General features: G+C 48.9%; 1 protein-coding gene across 1 annotated transcript in view; it reads right to left on the reverse strand.

Annotated features, from left to right (window-relative positions):
• Positions 1–273: 273 nt before the first annotated feature.
• LOC309524458 (uncharacterized protein) overlaps positions 274–26,361 on the reverse strand; it is a 30,910-nt gene continuing 4,822 nt past the window's right edge. Inside the window, exons 4-24 of the mRNA XM_082242398.1 lie at positions 25,536–25,666; positions 25,238–25,362; positions 24,088–24,258; positions 23,260–23,367; positions 22,165–22,311; positions 20,700–21,110; positions 19,607–19,844; positions 17,774–17,991; positions 16,561–16,749; positions 14,830–15,014; positions 11,117–11,309; positions 10,366–10,520; positions 9,185–9,291; positions 8,405–8,529; positions 7,165–7,509; positions 6,490–6,635; positions 5,216–5,294; positions 4,399–4,617; positions 3,270–3,413; positions 839–1,005; positions 274–403 (exon numbers count right to left, since the gene is read on the reverse strand). Of these exons, the coding sequence (XP_082098524.1) occupies positions 398–403; positions 839–1,005; positions 3,270–3,413; positions 4,399–4,617; positions 5,216–5,294; positions 6,490–6,635; positions 7,165–7,509; positions 8,405–8,529; positions 9,185–9,291; positions 10,366–10,520; positions 11,117–11,309; positions 14,830–15,014; positions 16,561–16,749; positions 17,774–17,991; positions 19,607–19,844; positions 20,700–21,110; positions 22,165–22,311; positions 23,260–23,367; positions 24,088–24,258; positions 25,238–25,362; positions 25,536–25,666 (3,609 nt within the window). The 3' untranslated portion in view covers positions 274–397. The remainder of the gene's footprint in view (positions 404–838; positions 1,006–3,269; positions 3,414–4,398; positions 4,618–5,215; positions 5,295–6,489; positions 6,636–7,164; positions 7,510–8,404; positions 8,530–9,184; positions 9,292–10,365; positions 10,521–11,116; positions 11,310–14,829; positions 15,015–16,560; positions 16,750–17,773; positions 17,992–19,606; positions 19,845–20,699; positions 21,111–22,164; positions 22,312–23,259; positions 23,368–24,087; positions 24,259–25,237; positions 25,363–25,535; positions 25,667–26,361) is intronic.

Here is a 26,361-nt window from a genome sequence, read left to right on the forward strand (position 1 = left end):
TCACGGGATGCTCGCAAGACCTTGACAGAACCCAGAAGCCATAGCCACACATCCCAGTAATTGGGGACAGCATGGGTAGCACCTCCATGTTTTGCCTCAGGCAGCGAAACAGGACAGGCCACGCCGGCTGGAGGTCCTGGGTTCAATCCTTGGCCCAGCATAGAGGGAGTCTTTCCTGTCAGTGCTGGTCTGGTTGCCCATGTCTGCTGGAAGGCAGCCACCTGCCCCCAAAACACTCACCAGGGAGAAGAGAGGTTGGCTGCTCGGCCCTCTGCCCATGTCCAAGTCCCGTCTCTATCGACATCATTCAGCCCCGTCCAGCTGTTCTTCTGCACCATGGCTGCTGTCCAGGCCTGGAGGGGGAGAACATTCAGCTCTCTGGCAGCAGCAATGTGCTTCATAGCTTCATATATTGAAACAAAATGTTTGTAGGTATAAACACCTATAAAGAGTTAGAACAGCCTCCCAAAAGTGGGAAACGTTCTCCCGCCCAGTGATCTGAGGGTTGGCTGCCAGGAACATTGTCCTTCAGCCGTCAAATGCCTGGCAAACAGGAATGCTTGGAAATTTCCTCCTAAAAGTCAGTAGTGAGGAGGGCACTCCACAAAATGGGAGCCACCACTGAAAAGGCCCTGTAGTAACATCCCTGAATAGGCTTCAGCTACTGATTTTGCAGAGTCCAAGACGGTTGGCAATGGGGAAGGTGCATGGCCCAAGTCATTTAGGGCTTCATATACTGGCCTTGAACTGGGCCACGCAAGCTTACTGGCAGCTACCCCAGAGTGAAGCATGGAGCGCCAGCCATGCCACCTGGGAGCATGGCTAGCTCCCAACCTGCCTTTTCCTTGGCACTGCTGAGGGTCAGGAGGCCCACGTCTTTTCCATATGTCTGGCAGGCGGCTTTTGCCCCCTGCCAGTTCTTGCTGCTGTGCTCCTCCACGTAATAGCAGTGACCATCCCAGAACCACCAGCCAGGAGCATGTGGACATCTCGAGCTCACCAAACCTGGAAAACAACCACAGGCAGAGCAGTAGTAGCTTCGCAACGTGACCCTGACTCTAACCTGCCAGCCTGCCTGTTCTCTGTGAAGTTGTAGCGCTGCTGCCTCTTGACGATGTTGCTATTTCCAATGATGTATTGTTTTGTTTTTCTATGTTGACTTTCCCTTTTATCACCAAGCCACTTGGCTTATTTTATTAACAGAAAAGATGAGCATAAATGATTAAGCTAAAGAAATGCGTCCAGCAGTGGGAGTTCATGGAGCAAAAGAAGGCCTGCCTTGTACTTATTTATTTCATTAAAAAAAGATACACCACTTGATTGTATTTTTTAAAAAAAACCAACCCCCCCCCACACACCTCAAAGTGGCTTACCGAAAGATAAAACAGTAGCATCAAGAAAATTAACAATAATACTTTTAAACATACGGAAGTTAAAGTACTAAAACAGACTGAAATTCACATCCACTTTCCAAACACCGGGCTAGGGTTGCCTAAACAAGGATGTTTTTAGCAGGCGCCTGCTTGACCTCAATAGGCAGTGAGTTCCAAAGTGTAGGTGCTTGGTGGAGTATGCGGAGATGGCTAAACTTCGATGGGAGGAGTAAGGAACCAGGAAGAAAGAAATTTAACTAAGACTGGGGGAAATTTACTGAGTTTTTTTTTTAAAAAATTGTGAACAACTTAAAACATTAGCAAGGTTAATGTAAAATGAGTAGTAAAGATAACTCAAGGAAATTATTAGAGAAAATAAATAATAAGGTATTGATTTGGATATGCAGCAGTAAAGATAAAATGAAAGAAACCACAGATGAGAGGGGGAGGTGAGGTAAATTTGATGTTATTTTTGGTTTTGCTATAGAATTTGTATGTTTTGTTGTCAAATTGTACACACCCCCACACACCGCTATAACAAAGTGTATCTGTGGCACCTGTAGCAATGCCAATTATGCCAAGTCGGTCATGACTGGACCTAATGGTCAGGGGTCCCTTTACCTTTACCTTTTAAGCAGTTGATAGGCACATGTAATCACACAATCTCGTAGGTACCGTATTTTTCGCACCATAGGGTGCACCGGACCATAGGGCGCACCCAATTTTTAGGGGGGGAATTCAAGAAAAAAAATCTCCCCTCCCCCGCAGCCTTAAAGAGCAGCGTACAGGCTGCACACAACCTCTCCCTGCCGGAGGGGTTGCGTGCAGCTATGGAACAAGCCAAGGCAGCGAGCAGGATGGATCCCACTCACTGTTTTGGCTTCCCCTTTAGCCCCGTGCAGCCTCTCCTTGGCGAAGGGGTTGCGCGCAGCTATGGATCAAGCCAAGGCAGCGAGCGGGATGGATTCCGCTCGCTGTTTTGGCTTCCCCTTTAGCCCCGTGCAGCCTCTCCTTGGCGAAGGGGTTGCGTGCAGCTATGGATCAAGCCAAGGCAGCGAGCGGGATGGATTCCGCTCGCTGTTTTGGCTTCCCCTTTAGCCCCACGCAGCCTCTCCTTGGCGGAGGGGTTGCGCAGGGCTTTCCTGGCTTTCCTGGGAGGTGGGGGGATTCCCCCACCTCCCGCAAAACCGGCAGAAGCTGTGCGCACTTTAAAAGGGCTGCACGGCTTCTCCTGGCTTTCCTGGTAGGTGGGGGGATTCCCCCACCTCCCGCAAAACCGGCAGAAGCTGTGCGCACTTTAAAAGGGCTGCACGGCTTCTCCTGGCTTTCCTGGTAGGTGGGGGGATTCCCCCACCTCCCGCAAAACCGGCAGAAGCCGTGCACACTTTAAAAGGGCTGCATGGCTTCTCCTGGCTTTCCTGGGAGGTGGGGGGATTCCCTCACCTCTCGCAAAAGCCCGCAGAAGCCGCGCAATCCCTTTAAAGAGATCGCGGCTTCTCCTGGCTTTTCTGGGAGGTGGGAGAAGGGACTGATGCTGCCAGTCAGTCCCTTCTCCCTCCTGTGGAAAAGCCCGCAAGAGCGCACGGAGCTTGTGTGTGGCTCTTGGGGGCTTTTCCCGCCTGCCTCCCCCCTGCATTCGTTCCATAGGACGCATACAAATTTTCCCTTGCTTTTTAGGAGGGAAAAGGTGCGTCCCATGGTGCGAAAAATACGGTAAACTGGTCCCAAGCTGCCATGGGCTTTATATGCAAATGGCAACACCTTGAACTCGGTGCAGGAGCAAATCAGCAACCAGGGCAGATCTCTGAGTGCAGGTGTCATATGCCAACAAGGCCTCATTCAGTCATGCTGCAGCATTTTTATGTCACTCATATTCCGTCCCGCCCCCAAACTTACCATGAAGGCATGAGGGGGTGAAGCGACGGACGCAGCGCAGGTGGCGCCCATCGCATTGGCCAGTCAAGGGGTTGTAGGTCGATGTGCTCAAGCACGGAGAGCAGCGCCGCCGGCACCCATCCCCACAGAAGCTGGGGGAGCAGGCTGCAAGGACAGAGAGTTGTCGGTTAAGGCAGTGAGCTACCTGGAGACACCAGCCCCTCTGACTGGCCTCACGATACTCTGGATAGAGGCATGTCTGCTGGAGGCCCTGCAGAAGTCACTGGAGGTGTCAGGGGTCAGATCCTGCAGCTTTGAAGCTCAGCCTTTGAACCTGGTGGCACAGGCACACACCAACACACAGAAGGAATGGCCAGCCTCAACAAGGAAGCCTCTCTCAGCACTGGACTAGGGAGGAAAGTCTCAGTACAGGCCAGGTGGGGTTAGGGCTGCCTTTGTGCCTTGTGTGATGTGTTTGGCCATCAGGTCTTTGGTCCTCCCCAGCAAATCTTAAGCTTTTATTGACACCAGAGTGGGATCTCTCTTTCAAGTCAGCCTCTGAAGACCATCAGAGAAGGGCTGCTTCTCTCTCCCCTCCCTGCCCCTTTCCCCTTGTGTGTGTCTGTCGTGATTTTTAGATTGTAAGCCTGCAGGGACTGCCTTGTTTTAACTGGAAGCCTCTTGGGCTGAAATAAATAAGCAGTAAATAATAAAATTGCCTCCCAGTCCTCATTGGGGGCTTCCTGGAAGCATCTGACTGGCCACTCTTGGAAACAGGGCACAGGCAGAGTGGGAGACGTCTCCTGTCTTCTCATGCAGCTGAACCTTCAAACATTCCTCAGCCCAGGTAGGATGGGTCAAAGGGCAGTAAGCCAGGCATGAATTTATTCTGGGAGAGGCTCCTGAAATCCATTGACAAAGGGGCTTCTAATCCACACAAACTCAGACTGCCATACACTGGGTTGGCCTTTAACCTGCCATCACAAGACACATTTAAAGCACCTTGCTGGGCTGTGCAGTGTTCAGGGCATCCCTGAAATGGAGGGAGGAAGGTGTTCCAGCCCCCAATCTACCAACCCACTACTATTCCCCCTTCCCAACCTCCTCCCTGTCCTCCTGCATCTCAAATGCAGCAGAAGCAGCCACTCACCTGCCTTCACGTAGAGGATGGCGTCTGAGCCAGGGCTGTCCACCAACACCGTCCCTGCCACCAGGTAATAGGCCCCGCTAAGTCTCAGCAGCCCCGTGCAGCCCTCCTTCTGCAGGTAGCAGGCGTCCTTGGCTTCCTGCAGCGACGCTCGCCTCTGCTGGGGGGGCGAGCCCTGCTGAGGAAGGAGCAGCTTCTCCCTGAAAGATGGCAGGTCCACATCTGTGTGGGGATGCCATGAAGCGGGAGAAATAAAGTGAAAGCTCTTCCTGGCAATGTACAGGACAAGGCGACTTAAGGCACATTTCCTCCACCCGAAAACTGGGAACTGTAGTTTACCCCTCACAGAGCTAGAACCCCCCCCCCCAGCACCCTTAACAACATGCAGTTCCCAGGGTACATTGGATAATGTGCTTTAAATATAAGGTGTGTATGCAGCCTGGAACTCAGCTCCCGGGTGCATCCCCTGAAGTGTGACAAAGGGCAAAAGACCCCTAACATTCCCCACCTCTCCGCTATAAGGATACGTTGGCATTAAGCCCCTCAGTGCATCAAAGACAGATTGAGTGGGGATTTAGGTGCCAGGCAAAAATGTTCCTCCTTAACCAGGCCTTTGGCTGACTGACATCCAATGCCCTTTTAAAATGTGTTTGGGGAGCCAGTGGGATTACTGGGTTGTTCTGGTTTTTATTATGTATTTTGTGATTTTGTGATATTGTGATTTTATGTTGAGAACCACCCTGAGACCTGCCGGTATAAGGCGGTATACAAATTTAATAAATTCTCATCATCATCTTTTCTCCCCAGAGAATACTCCCACCTTCAGGTCGCTGGCAAGCCCAGTGGAAGCTGCCTGGCTCTGAGCCTCCTCTTTCGCCACCAGCAAAGCCAGCCCTGGCCTGAAAAAAAGAAAGAAAGGGGAGAGATGGGACAGCTCAGCCTGTGGGGCAGTCAGATGTTGCTGGGCTCCCATCATCACCCCCTTGATCCCTGGCCAGGTTGGTTGGGGCAAGACCAGGGGAGGTTCCAGGAGAGATCAGGCATGTCAGGTTCAAAGTACTTTGCCTGTCCCAGGATCAGTGCTTTTTTCTGGTGGGACACAATGGTACACAAAGCCATCACCTTTTTGGAGGGGAGGAGGAGGAAGGGCTCTTGGACCCCTCAGAGCATCACGCCTCCTTTCCCAAGGAGGCAGGAGACTGCGACAGGATTCTGGAGCCCTGCTGCCTCCTTCCCAAAGCCGGGCAGACCCCCTTAGAGCATTGTGCCTTCTTCCCTAAGCTGGGCAAATGCCTCCTGGGCTTGGGGAAGGAGATGCGAGCCCAGGTCCTGGCAAAAATGTTGGGCAGTGTTACCCCTGTGGTAAAAATAGGCATGCATAATGCAGCAAGTTATTTATAATGCATCTCTATATACCAAGATAGGGACGTGGGTGGCGCTGTGGGTTAAACCACAGAGCCTTGGACTTGCTGATCAGAAGGTTGGCGGTTCGAATTCCCGCGACGGGGTGAGCTCCTGTCGCTCAGTCCCTGCTCCTGCCAACCTAGCGGTTTGAAAGCACGTCAAAGTGCAAGTAGATAAATAGGTACCACTCCGGCGGGAAGGTAAACGGCGTTTCTGTGCACTGCTCTGGTTCGCCAGAAGCGGCTTAGTCATGCTGGTCACATGACCCGGAAGCTGTATGTCGGCTCCCTCAGCCAATAAAGCGAGATGAGCGCCACAACCCCAGAGTCGGCCACGACTGGACCTAACGGTCAGGGGTCCCTTTACCTTTACTATATACCAAGATCTCAATGAAGTTCCAGTAAATCATGTAATTGTTTTACATGTATTTGTTTTTCCTGGCCCTGAGGAAATTTTGCACCCCGGGCAATTACCCAGAGTACCGGCACCTTTTTTCGTAGAAAAAAAGCACTACCCAGGACCCCTTCCCACAGCCCATCTCCAGGAGGTTGGCATTAGCACACCCATTCCATGGTTATTGGGGTCCCTCTCAACTCTAGTCAAGTCAAATTATGGTGGTTCCAATGTGAGAAGTTCACCAGAACCTACCTCCTCCCCCACCCCCAGCCTCCAGCAGGGACCCCATCTCACCTTGACCTTCTGCACGGTAGCACCCAGGTACCTCTGGCAAGCAGAGGCTGCTTCGTCCTGCCTGCTGTAGCGCTCCAAGGACACGCAGGCTCCATGCTCAAACACCCAGTCATCCAGGGGCAGGCACTTCAGAGAGACATACGCCGCTAGGGAAAGGGGTTTGGCCATTACTAGCTGACCGCGGTGCCAGGGGGTTACTCAGCAACCACACACCCTTGTGCACCAAGTAACTGCAGGGTGCCCCCTGGCTCCTGGCACTCAGGAGCAGGGTTTTTAAGTCAGAAGGCATGATGCTTCCTGGCAAGCCGCTCTGAGCCCGGCCATGGCTGGGGAGGGCGGGGTATAAATAAAAAATATTATTATTATTCCGGAAGAGCTACAAGCTTGAAGACAGCTGCAATTCCATTTGCACTGGGGCAAGGGAGCAAACAGGTGGCAAGGGAGGTTATGGGGGGGGGGGAGCAGCAGAAGGTCTGAAGGGCTCCATGGTGCCAAACGAGGCCACCAGCCCTCCTTCCTCTCAGGGCTCCAGGGCTGGCGGTTGGAGCCAGTGCCACGACTGGTTTAACCCTGTTTCTCCAAATGTGACCTTTTTTTGCATGGGACTGAGGGTGGCTGCATTAGGGACGGCTCGGAGGAGAGCCCCATTAGCCCACTGCTTTGAGATGCACATACCGGCTGCCTCCCTGTAGCGCAGGAATCCATCGCAGAGGCCCGTCAGCGGGTTGCAGCTCAGGCCTGACTCACACCGGGGGCACATCGACTGGCAGTCCTGCCCAGAGAAGCCGGGCCGGCAGCTCGTCTTGACATGCACGGCAGCAGCCGAACTGGCGTCAGGGTCTTCCAGGGCCACAAGGCGTGTCCCCCTGGCAAGGCGGTGGCCCCCTGCGGAGCTGACCACGGCATCACACCCCGTGCCCAAGGCAGAGCACTGCCGCTTGGCAGCCTCCAGCGAAGGGAAGCTCAGGTCCAAGGAGGGCGCACCATAGAAGGACTTCTCAGGGAAGGTCATGTAGGAGCCTGAGAGGAGGGGAGAATCATAGAATTGTGGGGTTGGAAGGGACCACGAGGGCTCCTTACGGGGTCCTTGCCGTGGGATCACATTCATCCAGTGCTTTACCAGCTGCACTGGCTCCCCGTTGAGTACAGGGTCAGGTTTAAGGTGCTGGTTTTGACCTTTAAAGCTCTATGCGGCCTAGGACCCATGTACCTACGGGACCGCCTCTCCTGGTATGCCCCACGGAGGACCTTAAGGTCCACAAATGACAACACTTTGGAGGTCCCGAGCCTCAAGGAGGTTAGATTGGTTTCAACTAGGGCCAGGGCCTTTTCAGCACTGGCCCCGACATGGTGGAACACTCTGTCACAAGAGACTAGGGCCCTGAGGGACTTGACATCTTTCCACAGGGCCTGCAAGACAGAGCTGTTCCGCCCGGCCTTTGGTTTGGACTCAGTCCGACTCTTATGTTTCCCTCCCCTTATGGTCTTGATTTATCGGCTATTCTAAAATGAGGCTGCATTTTAAATTGCATTTTAACCTGTATTAAAAAAAAAAAAATCCCTCTCTCTTTCCCCTATTATGTTTTTACTGTGATTTTATTGGTGTTAGCTGCCCTGAGCCTGGCTCTGGCTGGGGAGGGCAAGGTATAAATAAAAAATGTTGTTGTTGTTGTTGTTGTTATTTAGTCAAACCCCCTGCAACTCAGGAATGCCCCATAGATACCAAAATGAAAACTCAGCCTGGATAGCTCAGCTGGTTAGAGTGTGGTGCTGCTAATGCCAAGGTTGCAGGTTCAATCTCTGTATGGGACAGCTGTGTTGCAGGGGGTTGGACTGGATGACCTTCGGGGGTCCCTTCCAACTCTAGGATTCTATGAAATGAAAAATGTCTGCAGCCCAAAGCAGCTCTGCTTACCACTCTGGTGGGAGGCCTGGCATATCCAGCGGTGAGGCCTGTGGCACGGCTCAGCCTTCAGGAAGCCGGAGCTCAGGGCCAGCATGCAGGTTTCTATGCCCGAGGGACCCTGTGAGAGAACAAAGCTGGCCGCAAAGAGAATGAGAGAGGGTGAGGGAAGCCTTTTGAGGTGCTCACTTTTACATCTCGTCCCCTTGGCTTGGCTTCAGTCCCATGTTTCTCAGACAACCTTCTTGGAAATCAAAGCAAGTTGTTCAAGACTTGCAATTGCTAGATCCAGGCAAAAATAAGCCTGGTGACTGAAACAGCTCCTCTGAACGTTTCTCTATCAGACCTTCAGGACCTGAACAGCTCCTTAGGAGACCTCAAACTCCTTTGAAAATTTTTTTGGGGGGTTGAGACTTTTCAACATACAATACAATAATAAAAAGTAATTAAATAAAAATAGAACTCCTTTGAAAGTTGCTTACGATAAACTAACTCTCTCCCAGCTGCAGCCTCTCCCCATACCTTCCCCCACATGCAATATGGTGATAATGATAGTGGCCAACCTTCCTGGGTTCTTGTACGGATGGCAAGATGACTTGGCAGCGAGTGTTTTCAATCTCTGCACTATAGCTGCTTCTATTATTTATTGACTGATTATTCAGAAGTGGTTCTTATTAAGTTCCGTGAGATGCACTTCTAAGCAGGTGTGCACAGGATTGCCGTCTTAATAGACAAATGGCCCCAATCCACCCATCCCGCCCCACAGTCTCTTTCTCAGGGGTTCTTACTTACCGCCGCAAGGCTTTGTTGAAGGGTGCCCCATCGGCCCAATGCCACAAGCCTCTGCCACTGCGAAGCCCAGTCCAGACACTCACCTCCAGCTCTTTCTGCAGCCAGACCTGTGGAGGAACGCAGAAGGTCATTCTCCTTCGCCAGCCAAAAACACACAGTGGGGATCTTGCCAGTCAGCGCACCCCAAAGGATGCAAACTGTGCAAAGCCACCAGAGACAGCAGGGTGGAGAGGCCTGAGTGCCAAGGAGATGATGGGAGGAGCGCAAAGAGCCTAGACTGGGAGGCCCAGCGCCATTACCTATGTAGGGCCGGCCCTTTCATGAGGCAGAGTGATCAGTGTTAGAAACTCAACTGATCTAGACCTAATTTCCAGTCGCCGCAATGGCACCAGATTTCCCCCAGTGGGATTTATTGTTATTATTGTCATTATTATTATTCATTTCATTTATATACGACTTTATATTTTAAATGAAATCTCAAAGTGGTTGACAACACATTTAAACAGCCAATCAAACATGAGGAAATCCCGACCAAAGAATTGTCGCAAGAGAAACTGATGGATTACGCGGAACTGGCGAAATTGACCCACAAACTACGTGATAACGATAACTGTGACTTTAAAGAAGAATGGGAACCTTTTACAAAGTACTTAAAGAAACAACAAAATGAACTGGACTCCTTGGCAGGTTTTGAATAAACATACACATTTTTTTTATTGGTAACATATTGATAGATTAATTAAGGATATTTAACATTTTACAATATGAAGAGAATAGCATATGCTGAGAAACCAGAGAGAGGAGCTGAGGAAGTCTGGGGGGGGGGAGGGTTTTCTTTTTCTTTTTAGGGGAAGGGGGAAATGGGGGAAAATGAGGATGATGTATTTTTGATAAATTGTTATTGAAATTGAAATTCCTAATATTTTTTAAAAAAATAAAAATAAACATCCAATCAAACAATCCAGAATGAAATGAATTCAAGCAAATGTTATCGTGCTTATTATTAACATAAAAATGGGATTCCAAATTTATTTTATATCCTGTGTAAATACTTTTAGCTGGCCAGCCCTTGCTGGGTGGGGGCCCCATTTGTTTTTTCTTCCCTGGGGCCCAAATGACTCTTGGCAGCCCTGGGTGCCATTTCAGATACTCCCTGTGCTCAGACCAGAGCAACTGCTCACCAGATCTTGTGGGCTGCTCAGCGTGGCCAGATTCCCACCGTGGAACCTCTGGCAGAACTTCAGGGCCTGGCTCCACTCAAGGGCCGCATCCAAGACAAGGAAGAGGCATTTGTCCTTCCTGGATCTCCAGGCCCTGGACTGGGGGCAGTACACATCTGCAGGAGGAAATGGCAAAGAGCATGATGTGCACACCGTTGGAGAAAAACAAATACATTTCCTTCTCAGTGAATTTCTACATGTGTTACTTTAAACCATACAAGGCACTGTTTGTCTAAGAATCTAGTCAGCACTTGCTTGTAGCCTCTGTTTACTCTGCCCCTTAACCCTGAGCTATTTTGTTGTTATTCTCTCCTGACAAATGCCTTTCTCTCTCTCATCTCCGCCCAACCTATAAATAGTTCTTGCATGAATAAAGCCTTTGAACTCCAGAAACTGTAAGTGATTACGCCAATCTAATTCACACAGCCTGCAAAGTCTGCTAACAAACACATCAGGCTTCCTTTTGCACACACACCAGCTGGGCTCATCACAGCTCACCCCTCCCCACAGCAAAATGAAGCAGTCCAAACTGTTGGCTGTGTGAGATGGGCCCCAACGAAGCACCAGGTGTTGTATCAGTCATTCTGCCTCACCCAAGCCTCCTACCATGCAGGGTTGAGGTGAAGATAAAATGTGAAAGGGGAGGGAGGAGTCTCCTGCCCTGAGCTCCTTGGAGGAAGGGAGGGGCAAGTATACTTTTTAAAGAACACACCCCGATCCAGCACAAAGTACAATGCCTGTGGGGTGCACTTCCCCAGGTAGAGCTTGGTGTGAATGACTCCTTGAAACACGCAGAACCCCAAGTGCAGATTCTGCAGCCGCTGGTCCGGTAAGAGGCGAAAGGAGCTCTTGGTGTCCGTGGAACAGTCTGAACTGCTCAACAAGGAGACTCCGCCTGGTGCCACCTGCACAGAGAACAGGGGAGAAGCCTGCATGAATCACAGAATCAGAGAGTTGGAAGGGACCCACTGGATCATCTAGTCCAACCCCCTGCAATGCAGGAATATGAACCTGTACGGGGATCAAACCCATAATCTTGGCATTATTAGCATCACACTTTTAACAACTGAGCTAACCGGACAGGAAGGAACACAATGGACAGAATAATTGTCACACACAGAAGGAATAAGGATATAGTTTGAGTGCTTCACCTACAGATTTGTTAATCATTTAATGTGTCAAGATGAACGGATGCCGTTAATATTGCAGTTGTTGTATAAGGGAGTGTTATTTTGAATGGAATGGAATTGAGATCAATAAGATTTTGGAACGCAGAAACAAAGTAAATCATCAAACCATCAATTCTAGCACATGGGAGGCCTCCTAAATTACCGTATTTTTTCACTCTATAAGACGCACCAGATCACAAGTTTTTGGAGGAGGAAAACAAGAAAAAAATTATTCTGAATCTCAGAAGCCAGAACAGCAAGAGGGATCGCTGTGCAGCGAAAGCAGCCATCCCTCGTTCTGTTCTGGCTTCTGGGATAGCTGCGCAGCCTGCATTCGCTCCATAAGACGCACACAAATTTCCCCTTACTTTTTAGGAGGGAAAAAGTGAGTCTTATAGAGCAAAAAATATGGTATATAATTTGGCATCTGAATGACTGGGGTTCATAATTGTATTATAACTTGGCATTGTTACAATGAGGCTACCATTGGATTATTGTAACTGAAAACTAATTATTGAAGGGGGAAACCCACAAACAACTGAGCACATCGGCAAGCTGGCACAAGAACTCACACAGAGATACCCCACAGGAATTAGAGCTCCTTTCTTTGTAATAATAATTTAGTAATAATTTTATTATTTTTACACCGCCCATCAGATTGGGTTGTCCCAGCTACTCTGGGCAACTTCCAACAGAATATAAAAACACAGCAAAACAATCAAACATTTAAAAACTGCCTTGAGATGTCACCCCGAAACTACAGATTTAAATCTATTTAACTCTCATGACTCCTAAGCAGTTTTTCTGTGAAAGGGACAAGGAACACCTAAAAGAAAATAGCAGCACTCACACAAAAATGCAATTTCTAGAGCTGGGAAATGCAGGGCAGTGGATGCTGTTCCAAGCTGGTTTCAAACCGGCAGTGCTGGTGGCTGCATGTGTGCCATATCCCTGATGCTCATCTCCTTCCTTTAAATAATCTTGGGAACTGTAGCTCAGCCCTCACAAAGCTACAATTCCCAGCACCCTTTGGGAACGGGGGTGTTTTAAATGAAGTATGGTGGGTATACAGCTGGTGTGAGGGGAAGAGAGACGGCCTTTGCCACTGAGGCTACCTGCCACCAAGTCAAATGGTTGGTCAGCGAGTCTGCACTCAATGGGCTGTTGCATTTTTAAAACATTGTGTTGCATTTAAACAACAACAACAACAACACTGACCTTTTATGTATATCTGTGCAGTGAGTCTTCACCTTTCCAAAAATAACATTGTGGGCTGATTAATATTCTACAGCCTTTTAAATGTGTTTTAAAGGCTGTTTTTGTTTTGTTTTGTTTCTGTTCAATTTATTTGTGCTTTTATCCTGTTCTTTAATCTTTTGAACTGCCCTGAGATCTTCGGATGAAGCAGGGTATATCAATGTAATTAATTAATTGGTGGTTTTTTGAAATGCATGAGCAACACCCCAGGACTTAGCCAAGAGGCCCCCCCCAGCATCAGGGTGAGGAATCTCCTGCTGCCCCGTCCGTCTCCTCAGGTTCATGCTGGAAAATAAGCATAATAATAATAATAATAATTTATTATTCATACCCCGCCCATCTGGCTGGGCTTCCAAAAGAATATTAAAATACTGTGATACATCAAACATTAAAAGCTTCCCTAAACAGGGCTGCCTTCAGATGTCTTCTAAAAGTCTGGTAGTTGTTGTTCTCTTTGACATCTGGTGGGAGAGCGTTCCACAGGGAGGGCGCCACCACCGAGAAGGCCCTCTGCCTGGTTCCCTGTAACTTGGCTTCTCGCAGTGAGGGAACCGCCAGAAGGCCCTCGGCGCTGGACCTCAGTGCCCAGGTAGAACGATGGAGGTGGAGATGCTCCTTCAGGTATACTGGACCGAGGCCGTTTAGGGCTTTAAAGGTCAGCACCAACACTTTGAATTGTGCTCGGAAACGTACTGGGAGCCAATGTAGGTCTTTCAAGACCAGTGTTATATGGTCTCGGCGGCCGTTCCCAGTCACCAGTCTGGTCTCAGCCTGCGTACCAGATGGAGCTGGTAAACAGCTGCCCTGGACACAGATTTGACCTGTGCCTCCATGGACAGCTGTGAGTCCAAAATGACTCCCAGGCTGCGCACGTGGTCCTTCAGGGGCTCAGTTACCCCATTCAGGACCAGGGAATCCTCCACACCTGCCCACCTCCTGTCCCCCAGAAACAGTACTTCTGTCTTGTCAGGATTCAATCTCAATCTGTTTGCCGCCATCCATCCAGCAGAAGAGGCAGTGGGGTTCCCCCCCCCCAAAGGTACATAGAATCATAGAATGCGGAGCTGGAAGGGACCACAAGGCTCCTCAGTAGTGGTACCTTGGTTGTTGAACTTAATCCGTTCCGAAAGTCTGTTCAACTCCTGAAACCATTCGAAAACCAAGGCGCGGCTTCTGATTGGCTGCAGGAGCTTCCTTCCCCCAAGCGGAAGCTTCAGTTGACTTCCTTTAAAACGTTCACAAACCAGAGCATTTACTTCCGGGTTTGCAGCATTTGGGAGCCGATTTGTTCAACAAATAAGCCGTTCGAGAACCAAGATACCACTGTATTCCAATGCTCTGTTTTGCAAGATTATTTGGCCCACCATGGGGCTCAAAACCATGACCCTGAACTATCCCAGAGTAGGTTGTTTTGAAGCACTATCAAGCTACTCCCGGAGTCTTGCGTTTCTTTCCCTAAAGCATTTGGGGTGTTGGCACCCCCTGCAAAGGACCCCGCCCCCTGCTTGTCTTCCTATTCATTTTTCTCAGGAGCGGAGGGGAAATAAATGTGTGTGTGTCAAAGAGAGAACCAATCAGCTCCTAAAAAGAAGCTTGTATAAATTTAAGCTGCTTTAAGGGGTGTGAATCGAAAGCAGTCTGGGTGAGCCCTTATTGCCTACAACATATTGCTTTGTTGGAATGATTCAGTGATGTGAAAACAGAGACTCTTTGTGTGTTCTACTGTGACTTAAGAAAAATTTAGTAAGAACATAAATAAAAACTGGAAAAGGAGTTGCTGTGATCTAGCAACCACTTCAAATTAACCAATATCATAAAAAAAGCTTTTTCCCTGTAGATTTGAGAGACTGGAAAGAGACGACTGAGATTAAAAGCAGTCATAGAATGCAAATAAATAAATAAATAGGGTGGCCGATTCCTCCTGCACCCCTCACTCCACCACTATCAAAGAGTTTATCCCCTGACGTCATTCAGGAGAGGGAGTGCCAGTTCCATTTACCTGAAGGCAGGAAGGAGGGTCTGCGATGTTGCGGAGTCGACCATTTGGCTGCAGCCCCCAGAAAGCACATTTGGGGTGCTGGTCCAGCGCAAGCTCAATATAGACCAGGGACTGCTCTGGATCGGTGCACAGGGCTGACTGTTTGCCTCTGAGCCGAAGGAACCCAAACCACACGAAGACAGTGCCTGTGGTGAATCACAGAATCATAGAGTTGGAAGGGACCCCGAGGGTCATCTAGCCCAACCCCCTGCAATGTAGGAATCTCAATTCAAGCATCCAACCTCCGCTTAAAAACATTCAAGGAAGGAGAGTCTACCATCTTCAGATGAAGTCCATTCCACTGTTGAGCACTCCTTATGACAGAATGCTTAGTCGGGATCTCCTTTATTGTAACTTGAAGCCATTGCTTTGAGCCCTACCCTCCGGAGTGGGAGAAAACAAGCTTGCTCTACCTTCCATTTGACTGCCCTTGAGATATTTGAAGATAGCTTTCATATCTCCTCTCAGTCCGGAGCCCATGTCTCACAGGAGCTAAAAGCTGCTGCCCACAACCCAAGATGAAGGTCACATGATGACATCACACAGTCCCCTTAGTAGCCCAAGCTGCTGCCTGCCCTCACCCCCCCCCCTTTGATCCTGGGCTTCATCCAGTGTTTTAAATTCGCCAGGCACCAGGCACGTTTTGTGACTGGCACAGGTCCAGTTGCGACCACGTGGCAATCTCTAGATGCCAGGTTGGCAACTACCTCTCCATCAGGCTGGCCCTTCTTTCTTAAGCAGGTAGGTAAACGTAAAGGTAAAGATACCCTGACAGTTAGGTCCAGTCGTAGACGACTCTGGGGTTGTGCGCTCATCTCGCTCTATAGGCCAAGGGAGCTGGTGTTTGTCCGAAGACAGTTTTTCTGGGTCATGTGGCCAGCATGACTAAGCCACTTCTGGCGAAACCAGAGCAGCGCACAGAAACGCCGTTTACCTTCCTGCTGGAGTGGTACCTATTTATCTACTTGAACTTTGATGTGCTTTCGAATTGCTAGGTGGGCAGAAGCTGGAACCGAACAACAGGAGCTCACCCTGTCGCAGGGATTTGAACCGCCAACCTTCTGATCGGCAAGCCCTAGGCTCAGTGGTTTAGACCACAGTGCTACCCGCGTCCCAAGCAGGTAGGTAGAAGAGCTTATTTATTGCATTTATAGCCCACCTTTCCCTCCAAGGACTCCATGGTTCACTCCCTCCTCAGTCATTGCCTACAACAACCCTTTGAGGTAGGTTAAGAGGCTGCGACTGACTCCAAGGCTACTCAATGAGCTTCATGGCTGGCTGGCTGGCTGGGAATCTGAACCTTGTTCTCCCAAGCTCCTGTTTTGACACTCTAACCACTACAGCACACTGGCTTCCTAGATTTACTTCTGCTATGGAGCAGCTCTTTTAATTAAGTTGGTCGACAAGTATGGGGAAATGTCACATGTCACTGAAAGGTTCTGAAATATTTCCCTAGGTGCTTGAATTTGTTTAATTCTGAATTGTTTGATGGGATGTTTTAATGTGTTGTCAACCGCTTTGAGATTTTTCCTTTAAAATATAAAGTGGTATAGAAATGATAACAACAAAAACAAAAACAATTTTCATGGGGGGGGAGTTGGTGCCTAGACATTCCATCGCGGTGACTGTAACTTAGGTTTAAGGTGCCATTTGGCGATTAGCTTATATATCTGGCTGCACCAGCCCACTTACCTGGGTCTTGGCTTGCAGTGCTGATTTGCACAGAGGAAGGCTTCTTTGCTACCAGGGTGCTCCAGCTCACCACATTCCCAGGGAACTTCCACCGAGTCCTTGAGGCTGCCATCTGCTTTATGGAAACCTCGGGCAAGGCTCGGTCCCACAGGTTGACTTCACTCAGGTCACCCACAAAGAGGCTGGTCCCTACAATGCAGCCCCAACATGCAGGGATGTGGTAAGAGCCCCTTAGAATCATAGAATCATAGAATCATAGAGTTGGAAGAGACCACAAGGGCCATCGAGTCCAACCCCCTGCCAAGCAGGAAACACCACCAGAGCACTCCTGACATATGGTTGTCAAGCCTCTGCTTAAAGACCTCCAAAGTAGGAGACTCCACCACACTCCTTGGCAGCAAATTCCACTGTCAAACAGCTCTTACTGTCAGGAAGTTCTTCCTAATGTTTAGGTGGAATCTTCTTTCTTGTAGTTTGGATCCATTGCTCTGTGGCCGCTTCTCTGGAGCAGCAGAAAACAACCTTTCTCCCTCCTCTATCTGACATCCTTTTATATATTGGAACATGGCTATCATATCACCCCTTAACCTCCTCTTCTCCAGGCTAAACATGCCCAGCTCCCTTAGCCGTTCCTCATAAGGCATCGTTTCCAGGCCTTTGACCATTTTGGTTGCCCTCCTCTGGACACGTTCCAGTTTGTCAGTGTCCTTCTTGAACTGTGGTACCCAGAACTGGACACAGTACTCCAGGTGTGGTCTGACCAGAGCAGAATGCAGTGGCACTATTACTTCCCTTGATCTAGATGCTATACTCCTATTGATGCAGCCCAGAATTGCATTGGCTTTTTTAGCTGCCGCGTCACACTCTTGGCTCATGTCAAGTTTGTGGTCAACCAAGACTCCTAGATCCTTTTCACATGTACTGCTCTCAAGCCAGGTGTCACCCATCTTGTATTTGTGCCTCTCATTTTTTTTGCCCAAGTGCAATACTTTACATTTCTCCCTGTTAAAGTTCATCTTGTTTGTTTTGGCCCAGTTCTCTAATCTGTTAAGGTCGTTTTGAAGTGTGATCCTGTCCTCTGGGGCGTTAGCCACCCCTCCCAGTTTGGTGTCATCTGCAGATGTGGTTTTGAGGTTTTATGACATTTTATATGGGGTTTCTATACTACAGCCACAGGGCAAGCCTACAGCCTCTGTGCAAAGGAGGGACTTACCTCTGCTGCCCACTTCTAGCTGTCCAATTGTCAGCTTCCCCCCAAGGGAGAGCCCCTTCCTCAGGAAGCTGCTACTCTCAGCAAAGTGTGGCTCCCAGAGAAATCCATCCACGAAGACCTTGAAGGACGGGTAGCCAGGAGCGCTGGAGACCGAGACGGCCACATGGTGCCAGGATCCATCCATAAAGGAGCCCTGGGTGCCGCTGAACATCACTGACCTGCAAAGAGAAACCGGGAAGAAGTGATAGGATCATAGAAGTGGAATGGACAGCAAGGGTCAGCTAGTCCAACCCTCTGCAGTGCAGGAATATTTTGCCCATTATGGGGCTCAAACCCACAACCCTAAGATTAAGAGTCTCATGCTCTAACAACTGAGCTATCTGGGTTCTCCTTTTAATAATAATAATAATAACAACAACAACAATAATTATTATTTTTATTTATACCCCACCCTCCCCAGCCAAGGCCGGGCTCAGAGCGGCTTACAAGCAATAATAAAAACAAGTTGAATGATTACAACTTAAAAACAAAATTAAAATACATCATTAAAATACTGAAACATTAAAATATTAAAATGTAGCCTCATCGCAGGAGGAGAAGGAAAAGAAAAAAGAAAGAGAGGGAGGGAATCAAACTGGCTTCAACCCAAAGGCCAGGCAGAACAACTCTGTCTTACAGGCCCTGCAGAAAGAAATCAGATCCTGCAGGGCCCTGGTCTCATGAGGCAGAGCGTTCCACCAGACCGGAGCCAGAGTTGAAAAGGCCCTGGCTCTGGTTGAAGGCAATCTAACTTCCTTAGGGCCCGGGACCACAAGGGTGTTGCTATTTATGGACCTTGAGGCTCTCCGTGGGGCATACCGGGAGAGGTGGTCCCGTAGGTATGAGGGTCCTAGGCCGTGAAGGGCTTTAAAGGTCAAAAGCAGCACCTTAAATCTGACCCTGTACTCCACCGGGAGCCAGTGCAGCTGGACAAGCACTGGGTGAATATGCTCCCATGGCAGAGACCTCGTGAGGAGCCTCACTGCAGCATTCTGCACCCGCTGGAGTTTCTGGGACAGCTTCAAGGGCAGCCCCGCGTAGAGTGAATTACAGTAGTCAAGCCTGGAGATGATCGTCGCATGGATCACTGTGGATCACTTTTACCTTTCCATGCTCAGGCTGGGATGTGTGCAGATAAATCAGCAAATGCATTTCAAAGAATACATTTCATGCCAGCTTCCTGGCTTGTTCAGATCACATCATTTATAGTCATGAGGTCAAAAATTATAATTTTGGAATTGCTGTAAATTGCTTGGTAGGTGGCTCGTTGATGAAACTCTCCTTAACTGAGGCCACATCCACATCAAGCACATTTAAAGCACACGACTCCCTCCCACACCGAAAGAATACAGGGAACTGGGATAATAGAATCATAGAGTTGGAAGGGACCATGAGGGTCATCTAGTCCAACCCCTTGCAGTGCAGAAATCTTTTTCCCAATGTGGGGCTCAAACCTACGACCTTGAGATTAAGGGTCGCATGCTCTGCCAGCTGAGCTATCCCCCTCACATAATGGACATTTGGAGTACAAAGAAACTTAGGGGCTTCCTGGCAACTGGGATGGTGAGAGGGCTGCGCCACCAGCTCGAAACATTTTGGTGCCCAAGTTAGAGCGGCAGCAAAGGACATAGAATCATAGAATTGTGGAGATATGTAATATATAGCATTATACACACACAGTATATAAACCCCATATAAAATGTCATAAAACCTCAAAACCACATCCAAGACCAAAATCTGGGAGGGAAGCATCATTTAAAACCATCATTGCCAGTGGAGGGACCTCCTGCTTACCCCTTGATGTGGAACTCCAGCCCAGAGGGGGAGAGGAGGAAGAGGGCAAACTCTGGCTGCCTCCACTTTAGCGCATAGCTGACCAGGCACATCTTGCGGGAGCCAGCGGCAGCAGCAGCAGGTTGACTTCGAACCCACAGCCCGATGGTGAAGTTGTTGAGGTAGCGACGTATGGCATCTTCCAGCTGCAGGCTGCTGCCACTGCTGGGGAAGTGTAGGTCAAAAGAAAGGCGATACTCTGGAAGGGAAGGCAAAGAGGTCAGCCTCTGAACTTACCCAACAATGTGAGCACCCTCCTTTGCAGATTCTCTGGGAAAGCACAAAAAGCCTTTGTAGCCTTTTCCTGCCCTCCTTCAGCTATTCCTGGAAACAATCAGTGGTGGACTTGGAGGGAATTGAGAGGGTGGGCTGCAGGTCTGTCGCACTTTGAGACTGGCACAGGTCCAATTGCGACTGCGTCAAGATCTCTGGGCACCAGGTTGGTGATCTCCACCTGATTCTCCAGCTTTCTTATGCAAGCAAGTTAGCAGAAAGGCTTATTTATTTCATTTATCTCCCACCTTTTTCTCCAAGGAGTCCATAGTTCACCCCCCTCCTCAGTCAATCCCTACAACGAGCCTGCAAGGTAGGATAAGAGTCTGTGGTTGACTCCAAGGTCACCCAGTGAGCTTCATGACTGAGTGGGGAGTTGAACCCTGATCTCCCAGGTCCAAAACCTGACACTCTAACCACTACACCATGTTTGGTTGTACTGCCCCCCCCCCTTGTTGGAGGTGATGGTGTCTGTGCATGCAAAAAAAGAGAAAGAAAAAGCTGGCAGTCTTGCAACATGCAAAGCAAAGGTTGCACTGCTTGCAGATTTCTGACTATCATGCTCAGCTAGCAGATATATGTCAAGGAGAGAACCTGACAGTGCAGAAACTTCATTGGCCTCTGTTGACATGAATTCCAAGGAAACCAGGTGGAAGGGGCTTGCTGCAGGGACCCCCCATGTCTCTTTACAGAAACATCAATGTTTGCCCACCTTCTGCTGGTTCAAAAGCAAGGGGGACTCTTCTTTGTGTCCCCCCCCCCAAAATCCACCCCAACCTACCTAGAGACGCGTTGGCCACGGTTGCTCCTATTATCCTCAAGGAGCCGAGGTTTGCAAAGGGAATGTCTTGGGCGCTGGAGAGACGGAAATGCTCCTGGTGGTCCAAGAAGCTTGCGAGGCCGTCAGCGTAAGTGAAGAGGCTCCATGTGCTGAACAGCCCAGGCGAAAAGGGCACCCCAGAAAAGTTCTTGCGCTCCAGGGAGCCGCCGAGATCTGTGGTGACACTGCCATGCACGTGGGTGGCATTGGATTCCAGGCTTAGACGGAAATGAGTGGCATCGGTGTGAAGGCCAGCCAAGGACAGGGTGCAGGAAGAATGACCAGGGAAAGAGAAGGTGACGTCAGCTGTGGCGTGCGGACCTATCCCTCCAGGGAGGGGAAAGTACACAGGCTCCGGCGGACCACAAAAATCTGGCAACAGAGATGGGAGCAAATTAGGCCCAGGGAAGGCAAGGCGGAGGAGCCTGCTGTTATTGGTGGAGCTCGACTCAAGGACTCCCAACACTCATTTCATTCAGAGCCTGTAAGAGGAAGCATCGGAGGGCTCCATCCCACAAGAAGCCCACCCGCCTTTTGGATCAGCCCCCTAGCACTCAGCCACTGCCTCTCCCCCCACCCCCTGCCGAGGCAAAAGGGATTGGGAGGGGCAGCGACCTACACAAATTCACATGTGGAATCTGAGGTTCCCAAACTTGTCCCCCAAATCCAGATTCTTTTATCTTTCAGGAGGATTTTATGCAGTTACGAAACGAAATGCCGATTCTGAAATCAAAATGAGCATGCCTTTTTTGAATTGCCTCTTGTAAACCACCCTGAGATCTTGATGAAGGGTGGCATATAATTTATATAAGGGTGGCATAATTTAAATAATTATAATTCAAGGGGATGAAAGCTATCCCCCTACATGATGGCTTTCTTCCAAGATTTCCCATAAAAGCCTTTGGAGAGGGATTTTGTCTCAAACTTGTCAGCTCAGTCCTTCACAGGTTTGTTGCCAGCCCTTTGCATAGTCTGTTCCTCTAGTCTTTCTACCTAATTTATCAGGAATTTGCTAATTAGGGGTTTGCAATTCCTTGGATCTCAGAGTGGCTGGAGCAGAGTACAATTAATAACATTGTTACTGTTACTGTTACCATTATCGTTACCGTTATGTTTATCGTTATCGTTAATCGATATCATACTGTTACGGTTATGGTTACAGTTCTGGTTACTGTTACCGATATCGTTATCGCTATCATTATTATCAGCTGCTTTCTGGTCTCCTTGAGATGATGTCCAGCATTTCAGATGAAAATCCAACAGTTTCACACCTGAGTGGTGCTTTTATACTGCAAATTGCTTTGTGATTTTAGCTCCCCTTTTCTCCACTCATGAGAAGAGAGAAGTTAAGAGGCAGCTCTCTCTCTCTGTCTGCTCCAGCCTGTCTGCGGCCCCTCTGTTGCCCTTGAGCATCTATGGCACTCACCATATCTGTGCTGGCAGACAAATCCTGTTATTTCGGTCGTAGGACGCTCATTGCACGGTCTGGTTTGCCACGTCCCATGCTGGGCCATATTGGTGGGCTGCAGACTCAGCACCACACACTGGTCCTTCACCTGTTCGGGGGCTTTTCCTAGAGAATAGAGCAGCCAGGGGTTGTAAGAGCCCATATGAGCGGCTTCTAGCTACAGCCTCCTACCTTGTCTCCAGGAAGTCCCAACACACTTCCTAATGCTACCTTCATTATCACTTCCTGCACTTCTTTCCCACCCCAAGTGGGAAATGGGCAAGAACTTTAGGCCCATTCCACACCCTTCCCCCAGCCTCAACACCCCATCCCAGAGCCCATTTGTGTGGAGAAGGAACCCCAGCTGAGTCAATGTGGTATTGCAGACTAGGGCCTGGGAGAGACTAGGGTTCAAATCTTAATTTGGGCATTGTTGTTGTGGGGATTAAGGGGATTAAGGGTGGAGGGAAAGAGCTCCTTGTAGAAAAATGTGGGATATGAATGCAATAAATAAATAAATAAATAAATAAATAAATAGGGGCAATAAAATAATAAAGAGCTCCAGGTCTTATGGAGCAAGTCTTATGAGGAACAGTAGAGAGAGTTGGGTATGTTTAGCCTGAAAAAGAGGAAACTGATGGGACAGATGAGAGCCATCTTCAAATATCTTAAGGTCATCACATGGAAGATGGAACAAGCTTGCTTTCTGCTGCTCTGGAGTGTAAGACTCGAACCAATGGATTCAAGTTACAAGAAAGAGGGTTGTGACTAAATGTTAGGAACAACTTTATGGCAGTACGAGCTGTTCAACAGAGGATTGGACCCCCTCAGAAGGTGGTGGCGTCTCCTTCCTTGGAGGTTTTTAAGCAGAGGTTGGATGGCCATCTGTCATCATGCTTGAGTTGAGATTCCTGCATTACAGGGGGTTGAGTTGGGGTCCCTTCCAACTCTACAAATCTATTATTCTAGTTTTTTTATGCAGTTCTGGATGGCAACCAAGAGTTCTGACACAGAGAACCAGCTGTGATTCAGGACCCTTCTGTTCAGGAGCGATCATGTTTGGACTCAACATACCCAGATGCCACCGGAAATAGGCGGGGGGGGCTGACGAGTCACTCCACCTCCATGTGGTGCCAAAGCGCAGCCCGATCCACATCTGCCAACCGTCCTCAGGAAAGGCATCTGGTGAGGAAATGGAGAAACCATCACAGATGTTTCTTGGTAAGGATTAGATGACCAGCTCCCCGCACCCTCTTCCAGTGCAAAACCATCACTACTACCTCCCAGTTTGAATGGGGACAATAAATGCCACCATCTCATAGAATCATAGGATTGTAGGTCTGGAAGGGATCCAAGGGTCATCTAGTCTGACCCCCTGCAATGCAGGCATACACAGTGGTCCCATACGGGGATCAAACCTGCAACCTTGGCATTATCAGCACCACACTGTACCAACTGAAGAGGAGGAGGAAGAGAGTTATTCTGAGGGCGGCATTTGGGTACAGGTGCTCTTTTAAGTTTTGAAAATCTCCACTGTTAGTTTCATTTTCTTGCTGCTTTTGACTGTAAGCATCTTTAAAGGGGCATTTGCCCAGAAAAGCAGCCCCCAAAATATTTAAAATATAAAGAGATAAATGGCAACAGCCATCCCCTAAGGGCACTTAAAAAACTAATAAGAAGCACATATCTCAATTGGTAGAGCATGAGTTTCTTTATCTCTGGTTCGTGGGTTCGAGCCCTGTGTTGGGCAAAAAGGATTCCTGCACTGCGGGGGCTGGACTACTAGATAGATGGTCCTTGTGGTCCCTTCCTACTATGAGTCTATTATTCTAAGAGGAGCCCAGGTAGATCAGCCCAAAATGCTACTGTCTTGGCTACTGGTTTGCTGCTTCCATCCCTCACCTGACAGGAAGGTGTTCTGCTCCTCATCTCCAACAATTGCGAGGCCCTCCCCAGATTCCTGGCAAAAAGACTGGGCCTCTCTCCACGACCTCAGTTCCCGGAAGGATGGGAAATGGAAGGCGTAGCAGTGGGAGTGGAAGGGCACTTTCCTCACAGAGCCAGGGAGCGCATCTAAACAGGAAAGGCACAAGGGGAGAGAGAGAGGTACAAGAAGGTGCAGCTATGAAGTTGGTGGGCAGGTCCACAGTTTAGATTAATGTAAATGGTGAACTCCTCACACTGCCTTTATTTCCCCTTCATCCACCCAGCGTTCTCCTCCACACTTTCTCCTCCTGAAATCCAGAGATCCCCTTTGCACTTCCCCCAGCAGGGCTTTCGACAAAATCCCCCATGATATTATTGTGAAGAAGCAGGTAAAATGTGAGCTGGACGAGGAAACTGTTAGATGGATTTGTAGCTGGTTGCCTGGCTGAACCCAAAGTGTGCTCGTTAATGGTTCCTCGTCATCCTGGGGGGAAAGGGGGGCTGCCGCAGGGCTCTGTCCTGGGTCCGCTGTAGTTTAACATCTTGGATGAAGGAATTGAGGGGATGCTCATCAAATTTGCAGATGACCCCAAAATGAAAGGGGTAGCTATTGCCACAGAAGACAGAATCGGGTTTCAAGATGACCTTAACGGATTGGAGAACTGAGCCCAAACTAGCAAAATTTCAACAGGGACAAATTTAAGGTTCTGCACCTTGGTCGGAAAAACCATCTGCACAAATATAAGATGGGGGACACCTGGCTTACTAGTAGTTCACGTGAAAAGGGTCTAGGGGTCTTAGTGGACAAGAAGCATAACATGAGTCAACAGTGTGATGCACAGAGGAGAGGCCTGTCAATGGCTACTAAGTCTTGAAGCGTCAAGGGACCCCTTCCATGCCGACTCTGGGTGCTGGGGAGGTAAAACCCAGCCAGATGGGCAGGATATAAATACTACTACTACTACTACTACAATTACTACTACTACTATTAAAATTAGTGAAGGCTGCTGGGGTTGGCTCTCTCCATTCATCAGCAAAATGCAGTATTTCTATAGCCTCCCTCATTATGCCTCCTGCTGGCTGCTGAATGTCGAGGCTGGGAAGGAGACACCCTCTTTGCTCTTACCTTTCATGGGCATCTCACAGATGAAGGAGACGTTGGCACCGCAATCCCAGTCCCTCCACTGGCCAGCATAGATGCCCACGAGCTGTGTGCAACGCTCCTTCTTGGGGTGGCCTTGGAGCCAGTTTCTGATAAAGCAGAAAGAGTTCAAGATCCAAAAGCAAAGAACTTGCTTCTGCTCTCTTAGCAAACCACTTTTATAGCTCCTTCGGCAGAGCAGGAGACTTGATCTTGGGGTTGTGGGTTGAAGCCCCACACTGGAGCCCTCTGCCATCGGAGCCACGCATCAAGGTTCTCTTACCTGTACCAGCTCTGCGATAATGGGGTCCCATCCACCCAGGCGAGCTGACTGCTTGCCTCTCGCCATGCTAACCCGATCCAGTAGTGCAAGGCATTCTCCCGGGTGCTGTCTGAGAGTTCCGTCAGGAACATCTGTGCAAAGGCAGCATAATAAAATCACAGAATCATAACATTGTTGAGTTGGAAGGAACCCCAAGGGTCATCTAATCTAAACCCCTGCAATGCAGGAATCTTTTTGCCCAAGATTAAGAGTTTCATGCTCTCAGATTGTTCTTTGCTGAAAGAAAATTATATGAAGATGATGTATAGATGGTATATAACTCCAGTGCAGTTAGGTAAAATGTATAAAACCAGTTCAAATGTGTGTTGGAAGTGTAAGGAAAAGGAGGGGACATTTTACCATATGTAGTAGGATTGTAATGAAATTAAAAAGTTTTGGGAAATGATATACAATGAACTGAAGAAAATGTTCCATCTAACATTTGTTAAGAAACCTGAAGCATTTCTGTTAGGGATTGTAGGAAAAGACCTGCCAAGGAAGCTGAAAAATATCTTCATGTATGCAACAACGGCGGCGAGAGTCTTATGAGCACAAGGATGGAAGAATGAGGAAACCCCGACTAAAGAACTATGGCAAGAGAAACTGATGGACTATGCAGAATTGGCAAAATTGACACGTAAACTATGGGACAAGGATAACTGTGACTTTAATGATGAATGGAACCTTTTACAAAGTACTTAAAGAAACAACAAAGTGAACTGGCAGGTTTTGGCAGGTTTTGAATAAACACTCACAAACTTTTTATGGACAATAACCAGCCAGATAA

The sequence above is a fragment of the Podarcis vaucheri genome, assembly GCF_965113315.1.
Source record: "Podarcis vaucheri genome assembly, contig: HAP1_SCAFFOLD_243, whole genome shotgun sequence".
Taxonomy (NCBI): domain Eukaryota; kingdom Metazoa; phylum Chordata; class Lepidosauria; order Squamata; family Lacertidae; genus Podarcis; species Podarcis vaucheri.